Source organism: Saccoglossus kowalevskii, chromosome 8, assembly GCF_978046115.1.
Source record: "Saccoglossus kowalevskii chromosome 8, keSacKowa6.1, whole genome shotgun sequence".
NCBI lineage: Eukaryota > Metazoa > Hemichordata > Enteropneusta > Harrimaniidae > Saccoglossus > Saccoglossus kowalevskii.
In genome coordinates this window covers 17587266-17614386 of record NC_140648.1, presented here as the reverse complement: position 1 = coordinate 17614386, position 27121 = coordinate 17587266, and the positions used below count along the sequence as shown (strand labels likewise).

Sequence of the window (27121 nt, the reverse complement as noted above, 5' to 3'; positions counted from 1 at the left end):
TGTTGAGTGAACATTCTTTTCTGTTATGATATGAATTGTAAATAGTGGAAGTATATCGGCCGTAAACATTGATTGTTGTTATTATGATAAGGTTTATAAATTGATGTTGACCATGTGATAGTATTCTTTTGTGAAATATTAGACATGTAATCACATGTAATTTATCACTACCTTATTCTATGCTTATCAGTTTCCAAAAAAAATATCATTCACAATGTGGTTACCATGCTCTGTATTTAACGCAACTACATTATTATGATTATCTTTTTTTTATATATACATATTTTTTTTGCTTTTGTCTTTTTTGTTATTATTTTAGTTCTAGACCATTTTATAGTTGTTATTTTGTAGTATTTTTGTTATCGAGGATATCTTGAAAGAGTACAGTTGTAGTATAGTTGTTAGCTTATTAGTATTAGTCAATTTATTGTGAGAATTTTGTTAGTTTTACAATGTAAGAAATGAAACCCTTTTCATCCTTTCAGAAGGATGTGTTTTCTCAATAAATGCACTGTGTGGTGCATGTAACTGCCGTCAAATGTATGAGAAATAGATAAATCATGGTCATGTGACGTTTTCAGCTTTTAAATCACAGGTGTAAGTAGCATGTACTGGTTTATGTTCTGTAACCCTCACCAAAACGCATAGGGAGAAATGAGGGGGGGGGGGCTGCAGGAGCAATTCAATGAAAAAAAAAAACTACATCTAAAGAATAACATCATCTTGAGACAAACAATCTAACTCAAAACTAAGTTATGAATAAATATAAAAAAAAAAATCATTCCTTTTTTTACTCTACCAGATTCTGCAGACGAAGCCATGTGGTACAGTTGTAGCAGGATTGTCACTGTTGAGTCATCTGTGTCAAAGTCTACCTGCAATAGTACATCCTTTACTGATTAATCAAGGTAATATCAGACCCTGCCAGATTAATAAGGTCAAAAGAAAAATTAAGTTTGCCACATCCATTTTTATTTATATAAATATGTGATCTGTGATGATGATGAATGATGAATGATTCCTTCAAATACATTTAAGTTAAAAAAAAAGTAGTCACAGAAACATGGAGTTAACTTAGGTAAAGTGCACATGTATAAAGTAGACATGTATAACTTTTTAGACAGTAGGTGCTCTCTAAAAATAAATTGTGAAAAATGTTTTGTAAGTTTAAAAAAAGGATTAATAAATAATTAACTATTTTTGCCAAACAGGGTCTTTGATACAATGCAGGGTAAGAATTACACTAGTATTCTGTTGAAAAAAAATATAAAAATTGAAGTGTTTGTTCAGGATTCTCAGGTTAGCCCTGGTTAATCAGTCATTTATTATCCAAGCATACAAGACAGTATGTGTGATGGGGCATAGACTGAAAGGATTAAACATTACCAGGCTGAATGGAACTATCTTGGGACTAAACACATAATGACACTTTGATGAAGAGACTTATTGTACTGGGTACTCCAGAAGTAAAACTCTGGTGATCATTTTGATGATTTTCCTTTGCTGTATGCAACTCAAATCAATTGTTTTCCACATGGTAGTTATATTCTGTAAATTAAATTAAACTTTACTGAAACTATCTCAAAATTGATTGACCATGTTGGCTGGTTTAAACCCCTCTCAATACGTTAACATTTTTACCACCAGACTTTATATTCTTCTGTAAATGACCCTAATTTTGGAGGCAACAGACACAATTTGAATTAATTTTTACTCAAAAAATGTTTACTATTTTTGTCCCAATCTTCTGAAAGAAAGTGCAATTGCGACTATTTTGCGAATTTGTGATGAAAAGAGGAAACTGGTTGTGCAAAGGTGAATATATGACCTCTCCCAAATACATCTTATGAGGGCGCTATGTTGTTGTTAAGCTTGGTGATTCATATTCGCTCAGTGTAGTTAGTACCTGTCAATGAACAACTCTTCTAAAACTGGTTTAGACTTTCATTTGGTAACTATAAGCAGAATGGTGAATTAAAATTTATTCCAACAAATTAGAGCGGCAAATATTTTTGGCCTTCAGGGATGATAATATACACATATGTGTCTCATTAAATAATTGTACTTGACTAGCATTTACTAACATAATTGATTGACGTAATTGATAGAAGTAGTTATTGGTTGTTCATCTGTATATCTAATATATGAAATCAAGCGGAGAATTTTTGTGAGTGTGATTTACATTCAACTGTAAGTCATGTAATTTAAAGTTACACAGTCATTGTACCATGTATTATTCGATACAGGCTCCATGCGATGTATGAAACATCAAACAAGATTGACCTCTATGTGTGCATGCATGCATTTTCTTTTCGAGATGAGTTTCTGCACTAATTTTTATCTGGTCTGCACAGTGAGAATGTTGAAATTAGTCTTCCATTATGTATATATTTAGTTATGCTGTTTATCCACCCTTGTTTTCTACTCCAGATGAAATTCTTCAATACTTATTATCTGGTCTGCATAGTGAGAATATAGAGATTCAGTCTTCCATTATGTATACATTCATCCACTGACACTGCAAACCCTTATGTTTATCCACCCTTGTTTTCTCTTCTATACGAGATTCTTCACTACTTATTATCTGGTCTGCACAGTGACTGAGGATGTAGAGATTCAGTCTACCATTATCATGTATACATTCATTCACCCTTATGTTTATCCACCCTTCTTTTCTACTCTAGACGAGTTTCTGTAGTACTTTTTATCTGGTCTGCACAGTGAGAATGTTGAAATTATGTGGTCTGCACAGTGAGGATGTAGAGATTCAGTCTTCCATGATGTATACATTCAATGACAATGCGAACCCTTATGTTTATCCACCTTTGTTTTCTCTTCTAGACGAGGTTCTTCACTACTTATTATGTGGTCTGCACAGTGAGGATGTAGAGATTCAGTCTTCCATGATGTATACATTCACTGACACTGCAAACCCTTATGTTTATCCACCCTTGTTTTCTCTTCTAGACGAGATTCTGCACTACTTATTATCTGGTCTGCACAGTGAGGATGTAGAGATTCAGTCTTCCATTATGTATACATTGAGCAGTGTTTATAGCGACGTTGATAATATCTCAAGTCAACTACATAAACCATTGTGCCACAATATATTAGTGGTGTTAGAGAGTACACAGTCACAACAACTTATCACAAATACTGTGGGTGAGTACTGGTATATAAATCACTGGGCTGGCTTTATAATGAGAAACCTTACATGGAATTTGAGATAATTATAGAGAAATTCATTGGTGCATTGTTTTAGTCTGATACAATAAATAGAGGGAGATTTTGGATACCAAACATTATGTACTTCCTAGGTTAATGGTGCTTTAAATGCACATTATAGTAAAGATGATATTAACTTAGTCATTAGTCAGTGAAATATGTCAGTTAATTTAGACTAGGATAGCTAGTGAATATTTCAACAAAATGTTGCGGACCCTCTAATTTTAGAAAACCTATCATATTCCCTCACAGTCATTTTCAACTTCTATGTAATTGCACAATGTGTATTTCCACACCAGGAGAATGCCTAGCGAAATCAGTTTTTTGAACCAAATTTGAAATTGGAAAAAATAAAGATTATTCAGAAAATAATATGAGACCAGTGTTGAACAGTACTTCTTTAATATGGGTATTTGTTGTTCTTTGAATGTTGCAGGATTGCTTAAGAAACTATTGGCTAATCAATCTTTGGCAGAAAGTTTTATGAATTATCATGGAGATGTATCACTACCATCTGTACTCAAAAAGGTAATATTTAATAATGATATCATAATGTCATATACTAGGAGGCATCAGTCTAATTATGATTATATTGTCATGTGATGCATGTATTTGCAACAGTTGTTGCTGTATATTTTGTGTTTTATTAATATAATCATAATTAGGCTATCGTTCAATCCAGGTATACCGCTCAACATTGCACAGTGCAGATGCTTATACATATGAGATTATTACGAGCATACTGCAAATTATGCACAAAGACAGTACAGCGACAGTATCGACCGACACTCAGCAGAGGTCGATGTGATAGCATACTGTCTTAGTGCATAATTTGCAGTATCCTCGTAATAACCTTATTATTATACGTCTTTTCCTCCCAGGAATACATCATGGGAATGCCAAAATCCAAAACGTTGAGAACAGATTTAGCAAACTTTGTTAGGGGTCAAGTCAAAGCCTGGGAGCCATGTTTGTTTTTATTAGTAGTCGTTCCATATTTGGAATTTGCGATTCCTAATATGGAAGGATGAAAATACCCAGTGCAATACCGAAAAATTACGACACGCTGTAACTTATGGTGTTACGGTGACAGATGTATAATAATATTTCTTACTTGTGGTATTTTGATATGGTTTAAACATTGATTTTAAAATAAGTTGAAGCTCACCGGACCTTGGACCGGAATACTTTCTCTTAACTGAAACATATACCGCGGGTACCGAATAAACTTATCAGGTGTTTTTTATGACTTATGTTTTCACCTGTTTCATCTACTGTTAAGGTTTACTTTCTTGTGACTAAGTAACTCCTGCTTTATCCATAGATATTGTTACAGTGTTCTGCTGTGAGTATTAAGATTGCTGCTGTTCAGTGTCTATGTCAACTACTGGTTCAAAACGACCAGTATGCGGCACTTTTTTTACAAGCTGATATTGCAGAGTTTCTTTACGAAACCCTCGCTACAACTGATCATTTACTAATTGGGTAAGTTTGTTAACTTTATTTATTAATACTCGAGCACAATTGAAAAATGGATGAACATCATTCATGTATATTAGGATTTTATCAAATTGAAGATGTGTTGTATAAATTGAGATGATCACAAAAACATACATTTCTAGTATGTTTGTGAAGAAACTGGTCAGTGTTCGTCTCAGACTGTGCTGTAAAAAGGTTAATTATTCACTGCGTTTTAATTTTGCTTATTTCGCTGACTGGAAAATGTCCTAAATTAAAACCCAGTGAATATGTAAAATTGAGCATAGAACACATTATCTAAATTATAAAATCATGAACTTAAAACCTACTGAATATGCCTGAAATGCTAAGTCAGTGAAATTTAAACTCATGAAAATTAGTCATTTTACAGTATTGGTAATGTCCTTGAATATTTCAAAGTAGTAGTATGGACCAATCAAATTACAACATTAAACATATACATCATGTGACACATATTGACATGTATTTGTTTCAACTGCTGATTCAAAATGGCTGACTCATTGTCTGTGTCATGTGATTTGTTTTTGTTGATTTACCCCTCTGTTGAAAGTGAATTATAAAATATAAAGTATTTTAGTTACAGTATGTTACTTAAACTGTCTTTTTATTACAGTTCTGTGCTGTGTTGTTTATTATTACTAAGTAACTCAGAAGACTTCTACAGTAAATGTCATAGTGTCTATGGCATGGAAGCTATCATTAGGTCCATTCAACACTGCTTGCAATCAAACCGACTGAAAGTTGCTGCTGAGGGGTAAGTAATGTGAAATCTGGAATGCTTTGGACATGCTTCGAGTCCCCTGTGCGCGTTCCATGGTTGCTACATTACTGAGTGTGTTTGCAGTAAAAAAAGTGGGGGTAGAGGATGATATTAAAACCCTGTTTGTGTCAGTTTCCAATAAACATTGTAATGTATCCAACTTAACTGTGGTGTAAGAATAAAAAAAAATAATATGTGTACCGTATTTTAATTTAAGACAATAAACCAGATAATATACAAAAGTATATCAAAGTCAGTATTTCAAGTAAATAAACTTGATAACATAAAATGTATATATCATATTTTTGTTAGAAACTTTAAAAATATAAACAACTTTTATTTATTGTGTTAATTTTCTGTTTCTTTTTCATTTATATAGTATGTGCTTTTTCCAATAATTTTATTGCAGCTCCTAATTACTTACTAGTGAGCTCCTGATGTAAAAGGGTAGCAACAAATAAATAAATAAATAAACAAACTGCAACAATGTTTTTGGTATTTTTTAAACCCTAAGAAAATGTTTAAACCATCACACAAGTCTTTTTTGAATGTGTATGAAATGGTTTTCATGTGTGTATACAGTTGAGTTAATGTTGGTAGTGTTTATTTCACATAGTCTGGCTTATAGATATGTGTCATGACCTGATTAATTTTTAATGGATGGCATATGTCTAAAGGTATCAACTACCCATGGTCTTTGTTAGGGGTGAGTTTATGGATTTGTGGATGGGGTGGGGTGATGGTGTACTTCCATTTGACAGCTTTTAATAGATATATATACCGATATGTACACATATTGTTAGAAAATGTTGTAAAAATAGTTTCAATTTTCGCTGTTTGGAAGAATTAAGATTTATAAGACAACATACCCTGATAATTTTCTAGGCATGTGCACATCAGGGAGCAACACTTCCATCTTATTTACAGCATCCTTAATCGTTTCTGTCTAATTTTTGTTTATTCCTACTTACCCCCTCCCTCCCCCCACAATGTTAAATAAAATCTTTGTATTTAGAATCATATGGTCATTTTTTTAAGTGAATTCTCCAGATTGTAAAGTAATTTTCCAGAAAGGAATTATTGCCACATGCTGCAAAATAACAGTATTTGACAAAAATAAGTATTTTAAACTTTAAAACAGACACAAATTTTAAGGTCAGGTCTATTAATGGAACCTACAACACATTAATTGCCATTAATTGGGGTAATTTGTGATGCGGACCGGAATTTCATCATATGTCAATACTCAATATAGGATATAAAAGAAAAATATTAACACTTAAAAAGTAAAAACATCATGCTTGTATATATGTAATATAAAGTAATGTATATTGGCCATAGATGATGCATTTTGCAGGCATTATTTTGTGTCAAATAAAATATACTATACTATGTCTTGATATAAAATGAATGTGTTGCTACAGGCCAAAGTCAGCTTATCGGTATATATATTTTATATATTTTTTTTAATAGACGCATAAAATCCTTAGGAAAGGATAAAAAGGGTCTTACAGAAAGAAATTAAAAAAAAAAAAAAAAAAACTACAATCTAAAAAAGAAAACAAAAAATAAAAACTTTTCTAAAAAAAAACAAAAAAACAAGTCAAAAACAAAAAATACAGCCAATGGTGAATACAGAATATAGAATGAACACAGAATGTGGCCTAATACACTGATAGTTGTTGCTGTTTTGTTCCATAGCTGTTTTTTAAGAAGACAGCTAAGGCTGGTGCTAGAGTATGGTTTGCCATAATCAAAATGAATTTATTCTGACTATTTTCTTTTTCAAAATTTGGAATTTTATTTTGTGCAGTCAGGAATAATTTGTCCCTATGGTGACTGTAAGCTGGACATTTCATTACAAAATGTTGCTCATCCTCAACTATATTTTGGCTGCACATATCACATGTTCTTTTATCCAGCCGCACATTATTACGTCTGCCTTTCTCAATTTTAAGGTCATGGTTGCTTGTCCTGAATTTTGCAATTAACCTTCTAAGACCATGGTTCTGCATATTAATTAGGTAATTTTCAATTTTTAAATCTTGTTTGAAAAGTCTGTATGTTCTTAGTTTGTTTTTAGCCAAGGTTAGTTTTCTATTATCATTATGCATGTCTAAGATCCATTGGTTCTCAAATGATTTGTTTATTTTTTTATGAATAAAGTCTAAATTTTTCTTAATTATTTTTTCACTTGAGTTTACAATGGTGACAACATCTAAATCTTGCATGAGGGTTTCTACACTTGTAAACCATTTACTTTTTACATTCTTGTTTACTAAGTAGGCTTCTCTTAGTAATGTGTTATCAGAGTTTGTTACCCGGTTGAAATATTTAAGTTGTTGTTTCTTGATAAAACAGTCAATGGGGTACCTTCCTAGCTCACCATAAACAGCCATTTTTGGTGTGAATTTTGAGAGACCAAGAATGAACCGACAAAATGAAAGATGGACATCCTCAATTGCAGACTTAGTTGTGCTTTCATCACCCCAAACATCACTACCATATACAATAATTGGTCTTATCAGTTTGTCAAATAAAGATAGTTGGAGGGGTATGTTTAGTGAGTTGTCATAACCGAGTTTGCATTTCAAAGCAAAGAGAGCTTTCATCCCTTTATTTTTTAAATTATTGATACCCTCTTTATGTTTGCCATTAGCACTTATAGTTATATCCAGGTAATTAATTTGCTTAACTATGGCAATTTCTTTTTCAGCGAAGAAGAATATATTATTGCTCAGGGCTCTGTTTGATTTATTGAATACAATAACCTTTGTTTTCTCTGTATTAACAGCCAGGCGCCATTTTGACGTATATATTTTTAAGTTGTCTAAACAGTTTTGTAGCCCCCTAGCAGATTTAGATAAAATGACAACATCATCTGCATATAGGAGACAACTTACTTTTAAATTATCAAGAACCGGGGAGTCACAGTTTTCAGAGTTGAAACAGTTAGGTAGATCATTTAAGAAAATGTTAAAAAGAGTAGGGCTAAGATTGCACCCTTGTCTGACTCCAACTGTTGATTTAAAGCTCTCAGTTAAACCCTCTTTTGTTTTAATTCTGTACCTGTTGTTTTCGTACATGTTTTTTATTATTTCAAACATTTTACCTGATATGCCATTTTTATGGAGTTTGAAATAGAGACCATTATGCCACACACTGTCAAACGCCTTTCTAAAATCTATGAAGCAAGCATAGATTTTGTTAGACTTGGAGGTTATATCTTTTGAATGGCTATTATTATAGAGATATGTTTGTACAATTGTTTTTAATATAAAGAGATTGTCTGTGGTCCTGCAGTTTTTCCTAAAACCGAATTGATGCTTTGAAATAATATTTTGTTTGTCCAAGTATGCTATTAGCCTAGTGTTCAGGATACTGGTAAACAGTTTTCCTAAGCAGCTAGATACTGCAATCCCTCTGTAGTTATTAGGAATTGTCTTGGACCCTGACTTGTGAATAGGAACGACTAAGCTCGTGTTCCAACTGGCTGGAAAAATGCCTGAATTATATACGGTATATGACTAAACAATTTTTGAAGCCCTTCAAGAATGTAGAATTCACCATATTTAAACATTTCATTACAGAGCTCGTCCTCCCCTGATGTTTTATTTAGTTTAAGTTGATTAATTGCTTTTTTGATTTCAGGTATAGTGATTTGGGCATTTAAATCATTTTTGCTGTTTGTTTTGTTTTCAACAGTCCAATCAGTTTGACTAGTTTCATTTAAATTGTTTTTATTAAGGCGATTTGTTTCTAAATCAGTTGATAGACTGTTATTGTTTAAAAGCTTTTTAAAGTAAGACAGCCATTCATTGGGCTCAATTGAATTGTTGTTGTTATCTAAACAATCTGAGTTTAAGTCTCGTAACAGCTTCCAAAATTTTGATGGTTCACCTTCCGAATCATTTAGCTTTGATAACTGGTGCTGTTTTAAGTCATATTTTTTCCTTTTAATTAATTTTTTATATTTTTTTTTTTATGACAAAGTATTTTCCCCTGGTGAACGGATCAAGGGGATATTGCTGAAACAATTTGCTAGCAGATTTAAATTTCATTTCGAATTTCCCAGCATTCTCTATCAAACCATAATTTGGTTTCTCTTTTTTTCTTTTTTCTAATTTTGGGTGTTATTTTTTTGACAGTTTTGTCCGCGACTGATGACAGCAAAGCACTAAATTCTGTAACAACATCATCACAATTGTTTGAATCAATTTTGTTTATAATGTCGCTAATTTCGTTTTCTTTAGCAATTTCAAGAAGTTGCCTATATTTTAGTTTTGCTTCACTGTCCCAGATGTATTTTGCTGGTAGTGGTTTCATGTTCATTTTGACTTCACGTTTTTTTATGTTAATATTGTTAATATCAATTTTAAAAGACAGAGACAGTGATATGGGGCAGTGGTCTGAGATGCAGGTTTAATTATAGGTCATGCACTTTGAGATACTGAACATTTTCAAAAATAAAAGTAGATGTGATTGCATAATCAACGGTATTGCACCCATTTGCTGTGTAGCAGGTATGTCATGTTTCAGGGATGAAATCTGCCTAAATTTTGAATGAACCCCTGTAAGCATTATGAAATTATGTTCATTTAGTCTAAAATTAATTATAGAAAAATGAGTAATAATATAAACAATTATAATATAAAAGTAATTTTTTTTTTGAAAATCAGTGAAAGTTTTTTGGAAGAAACCGTCAATGCCAATAGATAAATTAGATTGTATTAAGGGCTGACCATTAGAAAGTCAGGGGGGTGAAATTTGAAAAACTACAGGGGAAAATCAATGAGGTATGAATTATGAGGCATGGACAACTGATGCTAGACTAATCAATGAGACTTAGGCTCTGGGAATAGTCCTAAGAGATGTACTGATAAAACAAAAGTGATTTCTAGGCCAGTGGGAATTCAATAGGTTGAGAGTTCTTCCATGGGGGTTGAACACCCAAAATAGATTGTATTGTAAAACTGTGCTCACTCTAGCAAATCAGATTTGCAATAATCTTCAGAGAATAATTTATCTGACATCATATCACATTGGATCTGATGCATGAATGTTGCCTTTTTTGATAAATTTTGCTAGTGAGTGAGTGTTTGTGAATAGTGATCGTGATTTGAAAATGTTTCACTAATTATGAATTATAGCCATGTGACTCTTCTACTGACCCCTTCAATTTCATTGTGTGGGTCTGTTTTTTTTTTTTCTAGGGAAAAATGTTAAATGCTCACCATCTATGACAATTTTTTTTTATGTCATTTGGGGTATGATTTTCCTGACTTTTTGCTCACCACAAGAAAGACCACATGACAAAACAAACAAAATGAGCAACAAAGCTTACAGTTTTATTGTCTTAATTAGTACTTGTCATTTAAGATGTTAATATTACACCTCATCATTAAAATAATTACCCTTTTTATTTTCACTAGCTAGCAATCAATTCTTACTATAAAAAAAAAGTTATTCATTCTTTTAAGACCTGATAGCCAAAAACTCAACATTTTAACTCGAGATACAGCACCATACTCTGTTCCAGCTATATAAACAGTCCCAAATATGTGTCTGTTATCATGTGATCTGATGCTGTGTATCTCTTATTTACAGCCTGTGTTATGTTGTTATTGTCCAAATCCATCACTATGTCATTCCGTCTTTCCTGTCACCAATCAAATATGAATTGCTGGTATAGCAAGAGACACCCCCACCCCCAAATATTTGAAATCAATTTTTCTCTAAAGTTTTTTTTATTCATTTTTATTTCCGGAAATTAATTATGACAACTATAATCTTGCTGTAAATTTGAAAACTTTCCATTTTTTGATTTCACTAATAAATGGCTGTACTTTCGTCTGTGAAATATGCCCTATGACATACCGTTTTTTTGTGTGGCTGTCCATGATTAAATATGTGTCTCTATATACCGTAAAATCTGTATTACAAGTCGCATCCCTAATAGAAGCCGCACCCATTCTTTATGAACAATTGAGACCCAAAAATTCACCATTTCTCATATGTGTAGATGCTCTAATGTTAGAAGCCGCATCCTCGCTGTTGCATTGTACCATTTTAATAGAAGCTGTGGCTTTTAATACAGATTTTACAGTACTCTATCTTGTCCTATATTATCCTTTTGCGTACATGTAAAGGTCATGTACGCAAAAGCTGGTGAGACAAGTTACAATTATTCACCACTAGAGGGAGACATTTCAATTTGACTGAAATACAAAACCCAGTTGACAGATTCAATGTACTGGTATAGATAAACCCTGTAAGTTAGGAATTGTACACACTGTAAATCATTCCACGCTGAGCTGACTTTTCTTGCATGTATTGGAATGGTTTACAATTGATGGTATTCATTGTTTATTTTGTTTCTTGTACAGATTCCAGATGTTAGCAGAGATCCTAGATAAGTAAGTAGGTCTACAGAGAGTCATGATCAATGTGTTTTTCATAATAAACTATAAACATCGTCGAATTTAGGGATTGGCCATTAGAACTGGATTTGAGACTTGTTTTTTTATTTGTTATACATGTATTTATATTAGAAAAACATGAAAAACTATAATAATTTGCGCAGTTTTTCTATCATCTTCCCTTCCAAAGATTCTAATAAATCATCCCCTTGCTGGGGGCTTCATCCACATCCTCCTCACTATGGACATTCTTGCCTCTATTCATCAGTGTTATGTTTGTAAAAACAATTGAACTGTCGTTTTGAGATGAAGTGACCTTTGCTATAATTCTAGGTGTACATGTTCGAAAACAGTTGTACATTCGAGAAGTAATACACGGCCTAAATTGGATACATCTGAACATTTTAAACCACTATAGCAAAACATGTACAATCTGTATCTACCATTTGTGTCCAGCTGGTACATGAATATAGTGAGCTCATGTAGCCTTATCTTTTTATTTGTACTGTGAATTACCAGTAGTTTATATTTTCAGTTTACTTTCACTGGAGCTGTGAATCAACTGAAATAAATTCCAGTGTCAATTATTTTTGTTGTGTATTATATTTTGTTTGCATAATATCGCAAATTTGAAAAAAAAATTTAAAATTTACACGTCGCACCTGAGCGGTGAATCAACTGAAATAAATTCCTGTGTCTGTTCTGTATTATATTTTGCTTGCATAATATCACGAATTTAAAAAAAAAAGCATAAAATTTACATCTGTGTATGATTTTCGTTTCAAGCATATAGCATATAAGCTCAATGAAAGGAATCTGCAATGTCACTGCAGTTTCTCTGCAAGTTTCACCAAAAACTGTTTTTGCTCTATTTTATTTATAAACACTTCAAAAACAGAACCCTATTTAGTGCATGGTGGATCATTAATTTAAAATTGTTTTTGATTATAGACATACTTTTGTCATTTCCATAATAAATCTTTTTGATTTCTACCAGATGTAATTCACTGTAAAGCAAAGTGAATTTGTCTTCTCATTTCTAAATGTTGCAGTATCTTGCACGTATACATCTCGAAAGTTCGATCTGAAGCTGACTGTTTAATCCTCGTAGGATTTCCACATATAAGAATTTGTTCTATTGTATCCTAATAGGCAAGGTACAATAGGATTTTGGAACAATGTTTCAAAATACTATTGAACAGGTACTATGGGAATCTTGTTGGATTTTTTTGTAAGGGACTAGCTGGCACTAGTTTCAAAACATACGTAAAATGGGTTTTGCATCTCAGGAGAGACAGAAAATGTGTTCTACTTAAAAACTTTTGTCATTTAATTCTCAAATCAAGCATGGAACAAATAGACTTTTGGGATTTTGAATTACAAACAAAGGACAAAGAGTGCACACAAATGATATGGATTACAATACATCTTGTAACTGGACCATATGGTGTTTAATAACTAATATAATGATATTTGTGTTCTTAAAGGGATGACAAAAGTAGTGTTCACTACATGAAGTACAGGCTGATTTAAGCTGATTTAGGCTTATCTCACATGTTTGCATTTCGGCTAGACTCAATTGTGTCCATGCACTGGGAGGGCCAGTCGTTAGCACGGGCTAACCTTATTGTTTTCAAACTGTTTGATCTTATTGTTTTCTAACTGTTTGATCTTATTGTTTTCAAATTGTTTGATCTTATTGTTTTCAAACTGTTTGATCTTATTGTTTTCTAATTGTTTGATCTTATTGTTTTCTAATTGTTTGATCTTATTGTTTTCAAATTGTTTGATCTTATTGTTTTCAAATTGTTTAATCTTATTGTTTTCTAATTGTTTGATCTTATTGTTTTCTAATTGTTTGATCTTATTGTTTTCAAATTGTTTGATCTTATTGTTTTCAAATTGTTTAATCTTATTGTTTTCTAATTGTTTGATCTTATTGTTTTCAAACTGTTTGATCTTATTGTTTTCAAACTGTTTGATCTTATTGTTTTCAATTTGTTTGATCTTATTGTTTTCTAATTGTTTGATCTTATTGTTTTCAAATTGTTTGATCTTATTGTTTTCAAACTGTTTGATCTTATTGTTTTCTAATTGTTTGATCTTATTGTTTTCTAATTGTTTGATCTTATTGTTTTCAAATTGTTTGATCTTATTGTTTTCAAATTGTTTAATCTTATTGTTTTCTAATTGTTTGATCTTATTGTTTTCTAATTGTTTGATCTTATTGTTTTCAAATTGTTTGATCTTATTGTTTTCAAATTGTTTAATCTTATTGTTTTCTAATTGTTTGATCTTATTGTTTTCAAACTGTTTGATCTTATTGTTTTCAATTTGTTTGATCTTATTGTTTTCTAATTGTTTGATCTTATTGTTTTCAAATTGTTTAATCTTATTGTTTTCTAATTGTTTGATCTTATTGTTTTCAAACTGTTTGATCTTATTGTTTTCAATTTGTTTGATCTTATTGTTTTCTAATTGTTTGATCTTATTGTTTTCAAATTGTTTAATATTATTGTTTTCAAATTGTTTGACCTTATTGTTTTCAATTTGTTTGATCTTATTGTTTTCTAATTGTTTGATCTTATTGTTTTCAAATTGTTTAATCTTATTGTTTTCAAATTGTTTGACCTTATTGTTTTCTAATTGTTTGATCTTATTGTTTTCTAATTGTTTGATCTTATTGTTTTCAAATTGTTTAATCTTATTGTTTTCAAATTGTTTAATCTTATTGTTTTCTAATTGATTGATCTTATTGTTTTCTAATTGTTTGACCTTATCGTTTTCTATTTGTTTAATCTTATTGTTTTCTAATTGTTTAATCTTATTGTTTTCTAATTATTTGATATCATTGTTTTCTAATTGATTGATCTATTTTCTGACCAAATTCCAGACAACCTGAGAACATTCCCGTCTTCAGTAATGTTACTTTACTGCCACAAGTTCTGGTTTTAATCACAAGTGCATTACAGCAACACAATAAAACTGTAGCTCTATCCGTGTCATCAACACTTATTGCTGTCCTACGGTGAGTGAAGACGTCAAATTAACACTTCCAACAATAATGACATTCCCCAAAATCCATCTGGACTGATATTGTGTATGTCTATTACTCTGCCCTCTATGGTAGGAATCTGTAGAGTAGACTGATCATAGTGCATTTGATTTTCACTATCATGATTATTAGCTTGACATCATTACTGTTATCAAAACAATTTCGTTCAAATTTACAAAATGACTATATCATGATTGAAGAAATTTGGGTATCATAATTGATCATCTGTCCTATTTTTAATCATGGTTCAGGGCGTGATTCTCATGATTACCTGTAACAATAGTGATTGAGTGTAATCAAATATGCAACAAATTTTGCCTCAGTTTACTTAAAATCTATAAAATTTTACTGAATGTGTATCAGTAATAATACTATGCAGGAATACAAAATCAGATTGAATGTTTGTTTCAGTACTCTGCCCTCTATGGCGGGAATATATATAACTAGACTGAAGTAGGCATTCACATGATACACCAACTACAATACCAGTTGATAGCTGAAGGGCTCTTCAAAGGGACACAAATATTCTACATTCATCCCATTTTTAGTTGCATTAACAACAATATTTTTGCTATTAAAAATGCACGAAAAAAGATTTCAAGACTGAATGTGCATCAGTTTACTCTGCTATAATTGATAAAACTAGACAATGTTTATTACAGAATTGAACCCATCACTGTATTACAGTAGTGTACATGTACAAGTACCCTTACAATAAAACAGGACAAACTTTTTTGAAGTTCACACACATAACAGTAATAATAATATAATTATAACAGTATATCGGGGTACTAGATAACAGCCAATATTACTGCACATTAGGTTCATACACAATTATAAAAACTATGTAAGGTGTATACTTTTGTTTCATCCAATGTTTACCCTTTTTTTAAAATAAATTTTCAGACCGCATCATATGGGAAATACAGTTGATTTAGAATTATTAGAGAAGACTTTGAAATGCTGTTTGCTGGAAATAAAACACTACATCAACACATCGCAACAGACAGCTGTCAAAGAATCTTTCCTTAGGTGTCTTGTACAACTGATGGAGAAAGCCATCAAGTAATATTATATTTTACTCTTTCAATCATTTTTGGTATTTCAAAGCTGAGGGGTCATCACTTGTGCATGCACGAGATTAGAGTCCTAAGTGACAATAACAACACACGGTAAAACCACAATGGCTCATGGGTAAATGCTTGTTTGTAAACAATGTTATGCTATGGCCATCTGTCGCATGCATAGGTGAAGAATCCCCCGCTTATAACTGTATTGACCAGTGAGCTGTAGTAGAGGTCTAGTCAGAACTCTAAGTCATGACAATTTACAGTTGAGTCTGTCAGTGATTGATCAAAATGTTTTACTCACTGTTTTACTCATTTCATTAATTTTACTAAATGGCTTATACAGTTTTGGCCACTTTGTGTCAACATAAAATGTATGGTGTGGAACATGCCTTCTTTTAAATTACCCTGTCTAAACAGAAAAATAGTAAAACAAGAACATCATTCAGTCCCTTGTCTATTGATCTTCCAATAGAGACTTTTATAAACACCTCTGTAAACTGAATATATTCCTTGATCAATTTGGTGTTTGTTATCTCTGAATTATGTGTTCTTACTTCACAGACTAAAAATACTGTGGCAAGAAACTTCTTCAGTCAAGTTTAATAGTGATACAGGATTGATGATGTTTGCTGAATTTGTGTTAAATCTGTGTGATGAAAGCTGTGTGCCTGTGATATTAGTAAGTGTTGTATTATTATTATCATCACCACCACCACCTCCTCTGTCATTTGATTGTAGCAGTGAATCTCTGCATGTCCAGGTTGTGTGAGACTACAGTAGTATGATTAGGCACAATGTCAATGAATGCATTTACTATCAGTTCTTTACTGAAATTTGATTTGATTTCGTAGAATTGAAATTCCATCAATATAATCATTGTCAATTTTTCTGGACATGAGATTATGGGGGATTCAATGCATGCAATATAATTCATGACATTATTATTAAATCTGAAGGTAGAATATAGTTATATAGGGCTCAGACTTTAGAAAGCTAACTACCGAGTACTTTGTATTTTCAAGACCCACAACCTGAGAAAAGTGTCACATTTTGGCTCCTATCTGGTACTTTCTGAATTCAGAACTTAGTTCAGAACTTAACAAAACCGTTGCTCCAGAAATAAGGCTTCTACCTCAACACAAAATACCATTAGTTGAACTTCTTAGATTTGTTTCTGCTGCTATTACTGCATTTCTTAATATCTCAACATTTCATTTATTGAGAACACACAACATCCTTCAGAAAGGATGAAAAGGATACTTAATATCTCGAGTGGCACTATGAATAAGCATCTTTTCTTTCACTTTGTTTATAGGCAAATTACGACAAAGTAAGATGTGGTGATATTTTTGCCTGTTTGTTCAGCATTCTCAGTAAATTGAACCAAATACAACTAGAACAGGCAGTCTCCAAGTTTTACAGCAAACTAGGTAAGTGGTAAACATATAACTGCAGAGATTGCAAATATTGTAAGAATAAATGGTGTTGTTATTTTTCAGAATGTACAACTGGATTACATGTATCACTGTATGAGATTGATCTATTTTTACTTTTGGGTGTATAAGCTTCGTGATCTGAACTCGTTGAAATTCTTCAACTTTTTCACCACTTGACTTTTTCCCTAAAAATTTGTCTGCACTTTTTTCTTATATTTTTCAATATTTTTTGGAAATGAACCCTAATTTTGGAGCCAATTGGCACAATTTGAGTTAATTTTTAGTTTTAACTTCAAAAATTTGGCTATTTTTGTGCAGACTATAAATGGGACTATTTTTTAATCTGTAATGAAAGGTTAAATTGTTTTTGCTTTTATAAAGATTGACGTCAATACCACTAGTTTAGCACAGGGAAATGTTGTGATTTCTTCTCCAAAATACTTTTGGTTATATTTGAATAAAAAATGCATGTAAATAAAAAAGATGAGAAACTTGTGTTTCTCAGTGAGAACATTTTGCTGAACTTTAAGAACATGGCGTATCACTATGTGTACAAATTCAGAAACTACCACTTTCTCAAATTTCTTGGAAATTATTTGTCTTCTCCATTATGTTGTGTTGTGTAAATTTTATCTCTTGGTGAGAATTTAACTAGCTTAACTAATTTTGATGTAAATAACTCAATATTCTAACAAACTACTTGGTTTTTAAAAACTAAATTCTCAAGCTTGGTAAAACTTCTGAGCTTAGTATTCTTACCAAAAAAGCATTATGTTGTCAAATCTCACTGATTATTTATAGTCTGTTCAATTCTAATAAATGCTAGAATTGAAAATGTTTTCACCAATCGTGGTGAGATTGAATAGCCATCTGTGAAAAGGTGGCGCTTTCTTGAGAGAAGTTTGTTTTCACTCATATCTTGGGATGGGGGAATAGTTAGACATCCAAAATAGTAACTTGCTCTGTCAACTTGTCAGTTTCAGCATCTTTTCTCCATATAACCATGGACATAAAATTAACATATCAAGAAGTGACTGGGTTAGTAACTCTTATAAAAGGCCTTTTGTAGATTTTTACTTAGTATTACTTTGAAAAATACTGTAAATGTACATTACTAGTAGTCTAATCAAATGTGAAGTTATGGAAATGTTACTGTTTTGTCACATAATGAACATAAACTATAATATTTATAACTGACAGGGACTATGTCATATTAATAACAGCATGTGCATGTTTTAAGCAAGTGTTTTTTATAATCATTAAAATAAAATAGGTTTATTATCTTCTTTTTAAACTGTTCAGCAATGAAAACCAAAAACTAAGTATCTGTGTTTATTTTTACAGTCTGGAGAGTTCAGTGAACAGTTTTCTTCTGTTGTTGTGTGGTAAATTACTGAATGATCAAAGTGTACCAGATATTGAGAATATCATACCTATATTACAAATTACTTTACCTACATTGACAGGTATGTATTATTTTCCACCCATCATGCCAATCATGATCTCATATTATTTGGTTGGCATGGCAACTGAGCATCATTCAGGGGTTTCACAAATGCATTTAATAGCAGGCCATCATCCTGTAACAACAGGCCAACAAATAAAATGCAAAGGCCCTCGGCAGTGCAAAGCGCTGCAGTGAGCCCGGTGTTGGCAGTCAGGGAACAGAAAGTAGACGGCCAATTTGGGCTTGTAGCCAGCCATATGGACGGCGACCGGCTCTTAATGAAACCCCTGATCATCATTTTCTCAAGATTGTTGTCTGTATACATGAATTGATTTGTAAGAGTGTTGTGATTGCAATTACTTTATTATGTGATTATGACTGAATATAATTAAAACACTATTTGTTACATGCATCTTCAAACATGACTACGAAAATTTTTGTAATTCCAACTCACCTGAAAAAAGGATTTGAGCCACGGTAAAATTCTGCAAAATGAAGAATGGTTTTCTTATGAAGAGAATTTGACGTTAATGTGTATGGTAACAGGCTCATGTTTATTTAACTTTTTCTTCTATTTTTTTTTTCAGGAAATGTTGAAGATTTACTACGTTATCTAGAACAAGATAGCATTGGAATAACATCAGAACAAATTGTGTCTCTTTCACTTTTATACATAGCTTATCTCCATGGAGACAGGTAATATATAACTTTAACAGTTTCTTTATATATATACTCTCCTTGTTTTCTGTTGATACGCCATGTTCTTATAATTCAGCAAAACTAGGAGTTTGTGTTTAATACACTTTCATATTTAGCCAAACACTGGGTTCTTGTAACAATGGTTTAACCTGTTTCAGTCCTGTAAAACAGTCAACAACTTTTCTGGATTGTTATCGTTATGGAGTGTAAAACAATACAGCAGTGACAGTAATTTTCAAACACGCTGAACGATCTTGTCTTATATATAATAATATGAACCATCTTGTCTTATACATACAGAAAGCCTACAAAATAAGAAAAGAAAAGATGATAATTAATTAATGTACTGTTGTGCTATATTTTCAGTGTGATTTAGTTGTTGTTTATTTGAAGTCTATTATTGTATTGTACGTGTAGTTTGATTGTAGTTTATTTCAAAAAAACTTTAATACAGCAATTACCAAAACTGAAATGTCAGATTTCATTAAGGATGTAATAAAGCATTATTCTATTCTATTCTATATATAGCATGGTGATTAAATGAATAGTCTTTATCCCATTGCCATATATAGGTTGGTTGATAAAGACTCCTTAGTTGATGCCTTGGAAACCTTTATACGAAACCATGCTGATATCTCAAGTCTACCATTATATGCGATAAAGTTTGTTTTATTTCTCTTTGCTGGTTCCTATGATGTCACTCAAGTAGAGTCATCTACTGAAGGTAAGTCAAAACTCAGGGTGAAAATAGACACAATATTGTATGTGTGCTTAAATAATAACAGGAATTACAGCAGTACCGTATTAATTTTTTTTAGAATCGCATGCATTTTATGTTTGTAAATAAATGTAAAAATTAGCATAAATAGATCTGTGAGAGTTTGATGTATTTAAATTTTACAAACATATTTTGGCTTGCATGTGTCTATGTAATGATGCATTCATTTTTTTTTTCTGTTTGCCTAGTAGATTATATATTTTAATTTTTATTATTTTGTAGAAGCAAAGATTTATTAGTTTTATGGGTATGCAACTGATGCGATATGCAATTTAAGTGCACGGCATGTAAAAACAATGTAAACACATTTGGTGAACACTAGAGGGTGCAATAACAAGTTTATTACACACCATTTTATTTCAGGGTGTGCTTTGTTAATCCAAGGATTGAATCGGGTATCTGAAATCTCTGCTGTTTTTACCCACCACTCAGATGTATTATGTTGGTGTTACTCTACTCCAATTATTCCCCTGCATCTAACCAAAAGACTAGTAAGTATGGACACCAAGATTATTAATGCAAAAAGCATAGTTGGTTGATTGCTGAAAATACCTTATGTAGAATCAAAATAAAAGATACAATTTAAATTGAATTCTTTTATTGAAATGAATCAAAAACTCAAAAAATATACCCAAAAACAAATAATGAATGCATGGCATACCAGCAGGCAGCAGAAAAAATACCTATTCAGGCCCATATACTTTTGTACCTCCCACCCTCTAACCTTAACCCTAACACTAACCCCTCCGGAGGACACCTATAGTTATTTAAAGGGGCATATACAAATGATTTGGGGGCTTGGGGTGAGGGTTGGAGTTAGGATTAGAGTGGGGTACAATGGGAACATTTTTCTGTATCAGTTTCCAGTACATTGAAATATTCCAAAAAAACATTGATGGCAATGTTTTTTTTGGTTTGATACTTTCAAGTGTGAAAAACTTTCACACACAACTAATTTCATAATGAATAAAGCTGGCAAAAACACCAATTCATTTATACCGACACTGTCATCAGAAGTGTACATACTCTAGTATTTCTTTGTTCTCTGGTTGGTTTTTACTGATATCACACACTACATGCTATAGGCAATTCAATAAACATAAAATCATACACTGATATATATTATTATTATATATCTGTCACCGTAACGCCATAAGTCACAAGTCATAAGTTGCTGATTCTGTTCTAAACTTTTTGGATTTCAGCATTCCCATGATGTATCATTGGGAGGGAAAGATGTATAATAATGTGCCATAGATGTGCCATAATTTTGCGGTATTTTACGGGGTATTTTCATCTTACCATATTAGGAAATGCAAATTCCAAATATGGAATGATAACGCGCATAAGCGTCCTCTAATAATAAAAACACCCACGGTTTTGACCGGACTCCACACAAAGAAGTTTGCTGATTCTGTTCTAAACTTTTTGGATTTCAGCATTCCCATGATGTATCATTGGGAGGGAAAGATGTATAATAATGTGCCATAGATGTGCCATAATTTTGCGGTATTTTACGGGGTATTTTCATCTTACCATATTAGGAAATGCAAATTCCAAATATGGAATGATAACGCGCATAAGCGTCCTCTAATAATAAAAACACCCACGGTTTTGACCGGACTCCACACAAAGAAGTTTGCTGATTCTGTTCTAAACTTTTTGGATTTCAGCATTCCCATGATGTATCATTGGGAGGGAAAGATGTATAATAATGTGCCATAGATGTGCCATAATTTTGCGGTATTTTACGGGGTATTTTCATCTTACCATATTAGGAAATGCGAATTCCAAATATGGAATGATAACGCGCATAAGCGTCCTCTAATAATAAAAACACCCACGGTTTTGACCGGACTCCACACAAAGAAGTTTGCTGATTCTGTTCTAAACTTTTTGGATTTCAGCATTCCCATGATGTATCATAGGGAGGGAAAGATGTATAATAAGGTTATTATGAGGATACCGCAAAGTATGAATTCAGACAGTATGCCGTTGCACCGACCTCTGCTGCATGATGGTCGATACTCCCGCTGTACTGTCTTCCTGCATACTTTTCGGTATCCTCGTAATAACCTCATATTACAATTTGTTTACAAATTGTTATTTTATTTAGTGTGTAGATATTTTTTCTTCAATGCTTAATACATTTACTAAGAACATGAACTTGAATTAAACCCTCTTTATTGTTAACTAAATGCTAGTTTTATCTTTTCTTTACTGCAGACAGAGTTGTGGCTGAATACAATTCAATCTAAAGATGGTGCTGATTTCTCTTTAGTCAAAGAGTTGCTTTCTTCTAACCCAACATGCCTACAAGTGTTGTTGGTAAGTTGCCAACATTTTCAGCACTGCCATGAGTGGTTATTATATCAATTTTCTCAAGCTGTACTTAGTGTTACCTTGAGGTTTAAAACTTTCAAGCAATTTGGCTGTTTAATTTTACATAAATCATAATACACACGTAGGGTCATACAATGCTGGAGGTACCTGCTAAGCTAAGTCAGTTGAGTGAAAGCTGTTTAATGAATAGAAATGAAATTTGACATTTCAGTTTTGGTATTTGCTGCATTAAACTGCATCTGTAGAATAGAATACTTTATTATCACCGTAAAGAAAATTTGACATTCCTTTTTTGATTCATACATGATAATAATGATTTGGTTAGAAAAAAAGTTTAAAGCGAGGGAGTCGTCGCCTGCGCATGCGTCAGATGTCATTGCGTGTCATTGTTTACAAACAAGCATCTACCCATGAGCCTTTGCATTTTTAGCGTGTGTTGTTAACATCGCTTGGAACTCAATTTCCCCGCATGCGCAGGTGACGACTCTCCCGCTTTGAATGTCAGCAAAAAATGTCAAAGAAATGAATGGTGAGATAATTCAGTTATCATGAATTTCATAATGAGTTAACTTACAAAAATGTATCTCCTCTGAAAGAAACTGTATCGTCTTGGTAAACCAGCGAGTGGAGCTTAGGTTGAGCTATACTTTATATCTGTTCAGGAATTACTGACTGATTGTGTTAATGACACTGTGGAGATTATTGTGTCTTTATTGCAAGACTTTCTGTCTATGAAAACCATTGAGGTGGAAACATTCAGTCTTCTAAATAGTAGACTAACTGATGTCTTACAAAGAATGATACTTCAATCTAAACCCAAAACAGGTATGTTCAATCTTGTGATGTTTTCTTTTCTGGGTGTTACTCTATAGTATTCTCAAATTGTGTATGTTTGACATAGAAACAATAGATATGTGACCCCAGTCACCTCACAAATATATATATTGGTAACATTGGTAACTTCAGCAAATTTATAACATCTCTGTATTGTTAGGCTTTTGTTGAATTTTGTTAAATTTTAATTAGGACTTATTTGGTGGAATCATAATTCTTATGAATTAGATATTAAAATTAGTTTGCTACCTTTACCTTTTTGCTTTACCTTTACCTAGTTCCCTTTTTTCATCACAAATTCACAAAATAGTCCTGTTTATAGTCTGTCTATTCCTTCCGAAGGTTGGGACAAAAATAAAAAAACTGAAAATTGACTGAACTTTTGTCTGTTGGCTCACAGATTAAAGTGCAGAAAAATTTGGACAAGAAAGTCTGTTAGTGAAAAGGTTAAAACGTGCACTGTACAAGACTTCCTTGACTTTTACAATATGTTTCTGTTTTATGCTGTTGTTCACATAAGATAGATAAAAACATGATCCCTGAACTACTTGTCACTCAAAAGTGGGTCAAACATATACAATGTGCGTAAACAGTGATTTATGAGCCAAGGGTCTCATATCTCAATATTTTGTTTGGTAACATGTGGTGAACAAATCACTTATTTGTGGTTGTCACAAATTCTAATGAATATTATTTATTTATTATTATTATTTATTTTTCATGAATTAATGCATTAATTAACATGGATAGACAGGTTTTCTTCGAAAGATATTTCACGCAGGGTAAAAAAAATTATGTCCAAATCAATAATTATGAAACTCATCTGAAACAAATGTGACAAATATGTTGCCCCCTATTTAACAGGGCAAATGTCTGTGAACACCTTGATGGAAATATATGCCAATGGTTCTTATTACATTCCATGTTGAATGCTGCATTGAACACAAGGAGTGTAGTTTGTGTGGATGGTGGTTTGTTATAATTCTGAATTGTTTTACTACTATAGGTCATATTAAACTACTATTACCATTATTGATAAAGATGTATCATCAATGTGACCAACAACTACTACCAGCAGATGTTAGTAACATCAAATTGATTTATCACGGTATGTCAACATTCTCTTGGTATATGTAAATTGAGATTATTATGTAACAACAACAAAACATAACAGCTCAATGTTTGGGTGGGGTAGCTCTACTGTTGTACACAGGAAGTTCAGTGTGTGTTACTGCATTCTGTCCAACCCTAGCAGTTCAGCATATGTTAAAGATTATTTTAAAGGATATGGTTCATTGCTGTAACAATTTCTCAATCAGAATGGTAGCTCATATCGATGGTTCATTGCTGTGACCATTTCTCAATCAGAATGGTAGCTCATATCGATGGTTAGCCTTCGCAGACGAAGTCTGCCGAAGGCTTATAGATTGGGTTCTGTCCGTCCGTCCGTCCGTCTTTCACCTCTTATAACTTTGATATGCTCTGTCCAATTTTTTTCCAAATTGGTGCAAATGTATATCTCAATGCCATACATATGCACGCCAAGTATTTTTTTGATTCGCCAAAGTTTCATTGTATTTTTCTGTGATTTTCAACATTTCACTAGTACAAATGCCGAAATTTGCTGGAAAAATCCGAGTTTTAACGACATCTCGCAAGAGAACTGGCATACCGTATTGCGCATGCGCCAGTCCAACCACTGAGGAAATCGGCGGCGATTTCGTCTGAGGATATTTTATTCCGGACTGTATCTTTCTTTGCACAAGGCTTACATAGATTAAATTCTATCTCAAAGGTAAGAAACTGTGCTTATGGTACTTATTATGAACTTTGATTTATCCTTTTGTGTCCTAATTTTGGTGAGAAACTCGCGATCGCACAGTGCTGGTCACACTTTGCCAGAAAAACAGTCCTGCTATTAGTTCAAGAACTGGTTATGAAACGTGTAAATTGAAAGTCTATCTCGTCATTTAGGAGGCTTGGGAATAACGTTTGGCATATAAAATACTGGAATAATAAAAACGTAAAAGTTTAGAACACGCTGATCGTGATTCTGTTATGTACGATTGCTATTTCCGGTGTTCAACTGTAGCAGAAACTTGGTTTCGTGACAACACATTAGACTAGAATTATCGAGAAAACACAAGTCAAGTTCGGCCAACTGTGACTGCTTGAAAGCAATAATGAAATTGAAAAGTACTGTAATTCAATATCAATGAATCTATCATCACTTTTAAATTACCTTTGAAGTAAATATTATACCAATAACGCAATAACGCACTCGTGAATGGGACCTCCAATGATGCTCCATGCGGTGTTGGAAGTTTATCGGTAAATCGAACCTCTGTCAACAGAGACACATTTTCCCAATCACTGGAATCAGCTATTTATTTCGGTACTGAAGTCAGGGTGGCAATTTCAATGTTTAGCTACCATAATTTATCTCCATTATGAGCATGAAAATAAATTACGGACCTCGATTGAGATGGATTTAACGGCGGCCATGTTTTTAAGGGATATGTGAAATAATATTAGGGAGGGGGTCAAATTCACGTAATCCTCAATTTTAATGATGTTGACTTAATATTTCATTTTTTTTTTAAAAACTCCGGATATTATTTTATATAATATTTTTATTTTTTATATAATACAACTACAATATGTTAATTAGTATGCAAATTAATATGCAAATTAGCAGCCAATCTGAGACAATGCAATCCAGTTCAAAGGAAATTTGACATACCGGTACACTTAGGTTACATGATCACTACCTCTGCTGATTAGTTTTTTATGCACTTCTATCTGCTTTTATATTAAATGTATTTTTTTGTATTTTTCTCAATAGTTTTTTTTTATTACTTTTGATAGCTTGGCATCCATTTGGTTCAGCTCAAGTGAAATTTTCGGCACAAGTACTCTGGCTTTTTGCACATTCTTAATATTTTATTTTTGCAGAATCCTGTGAATATTAATTTGACAACTTTGTAGAGTGGAAACTGTTGAATTAGTTCATCCTAGACTTTGGTAGAACATGTTTAAAATAGTACAGTGTGAACTGCAATTTCTTTCTGGCTGGTATAAATTTATTAAGTAATATTTTTTCGTACTAAAAAGACTCAAATATCTTTTTTAATTATATCTAACAGCCAATGGGAGCACATATGCTACAACCTCTGCTTACTTTGGACTAAATGTTCTTTTTTTTTTTTTTTCAGGTGCAGAGCCAGATTTTTTTCTCAGAAAGCAAAGGCACTGGAACTACATGTATTACAAAAACATATCGGTACTATTCACTGCGTGTCTGACAATTGTATAAAGTTTCGCAGGTCCTTTATTTTTTACTTTGAGAAGTTCTGTCAACCAAAGCATAAATATGTGTTTTCTCTGTACATACAATTTCACACGATTTGTTAATATTAATGTATAATAATAAAAACTTGGTAATTTTCTTCTGGATTTTTGCACTTTATTTGTATCATTGTCGTATGAGAAGTAATCTTGTCCTTATTAGAGATATTGAAACTGATCCAGGGCCACAAACTAGTTTATCTAAAC

General features: G+C 32.4%; 1 protein-coding gene across 1 annotated transcript in view; it reads left to right on the top strand.

Moving 5' to 3' along the window:
• Window positions 1–24703, top strand: part of LOC102801437 (meiosis inhibitor protein 1-like) — a 64079-nt gene extending 39376 nt beyond the window's left edge. Inside the window, exons 5-21 of the mRNA XM_085502733.1 lie at window positions 803–908; window positions 2968–3162; window positions 3662–3753; window positions 4550–4710; window positions 5339–5479; window positions 11872–11901; window positions 14798–14932; window positions 15866–16024; window positions 16591–16708; window positions 17345–17466; window positions 18810–18931; window positions 19500–19608; window positions 20184–20335; window positions 20753–20919; window positions 22616–22717; window positions 23395–23557; window positions 24573–24703. Coding sequence (XP_085358859.1) covers window positions 803–908; window positions 2968–3162; window positions 3662–3753; window positions 4550–4710; window positions 5339–5479; window positions 11872–11901; window positions 14798–14932; window positions 15866–16024; window positions 16591–16708; window positions 17345–17466; window positions 18810–18931; window positions 19500–19608; window positions 20184–20335; window positions 20753–20919; window positions 22616–22717; window positions 23395–23557; window positions 24573–24703 — 2205 coding nt within the window. The remainder of the gene's footprint in view (window positions 1–802; window positions 909–2967; window positions 3163–3661; window positions 3754–4549; window positions 4711–5338; window positions 5480–11871; window positions 11902–14797; window positions 14933–15865; window positions 16025–16590; window positions 16709–17344; window positions 17467–18809; window positions 18932–19499; window positions 19609–20183; window positions 20336–20752; window positions 20920–22615; window positions 22718–23394; window positions 23558–24572) is intronic.
• The last annotated feature ends 2418 nt before the right edge of the window (window positions 24704–27121 follow it).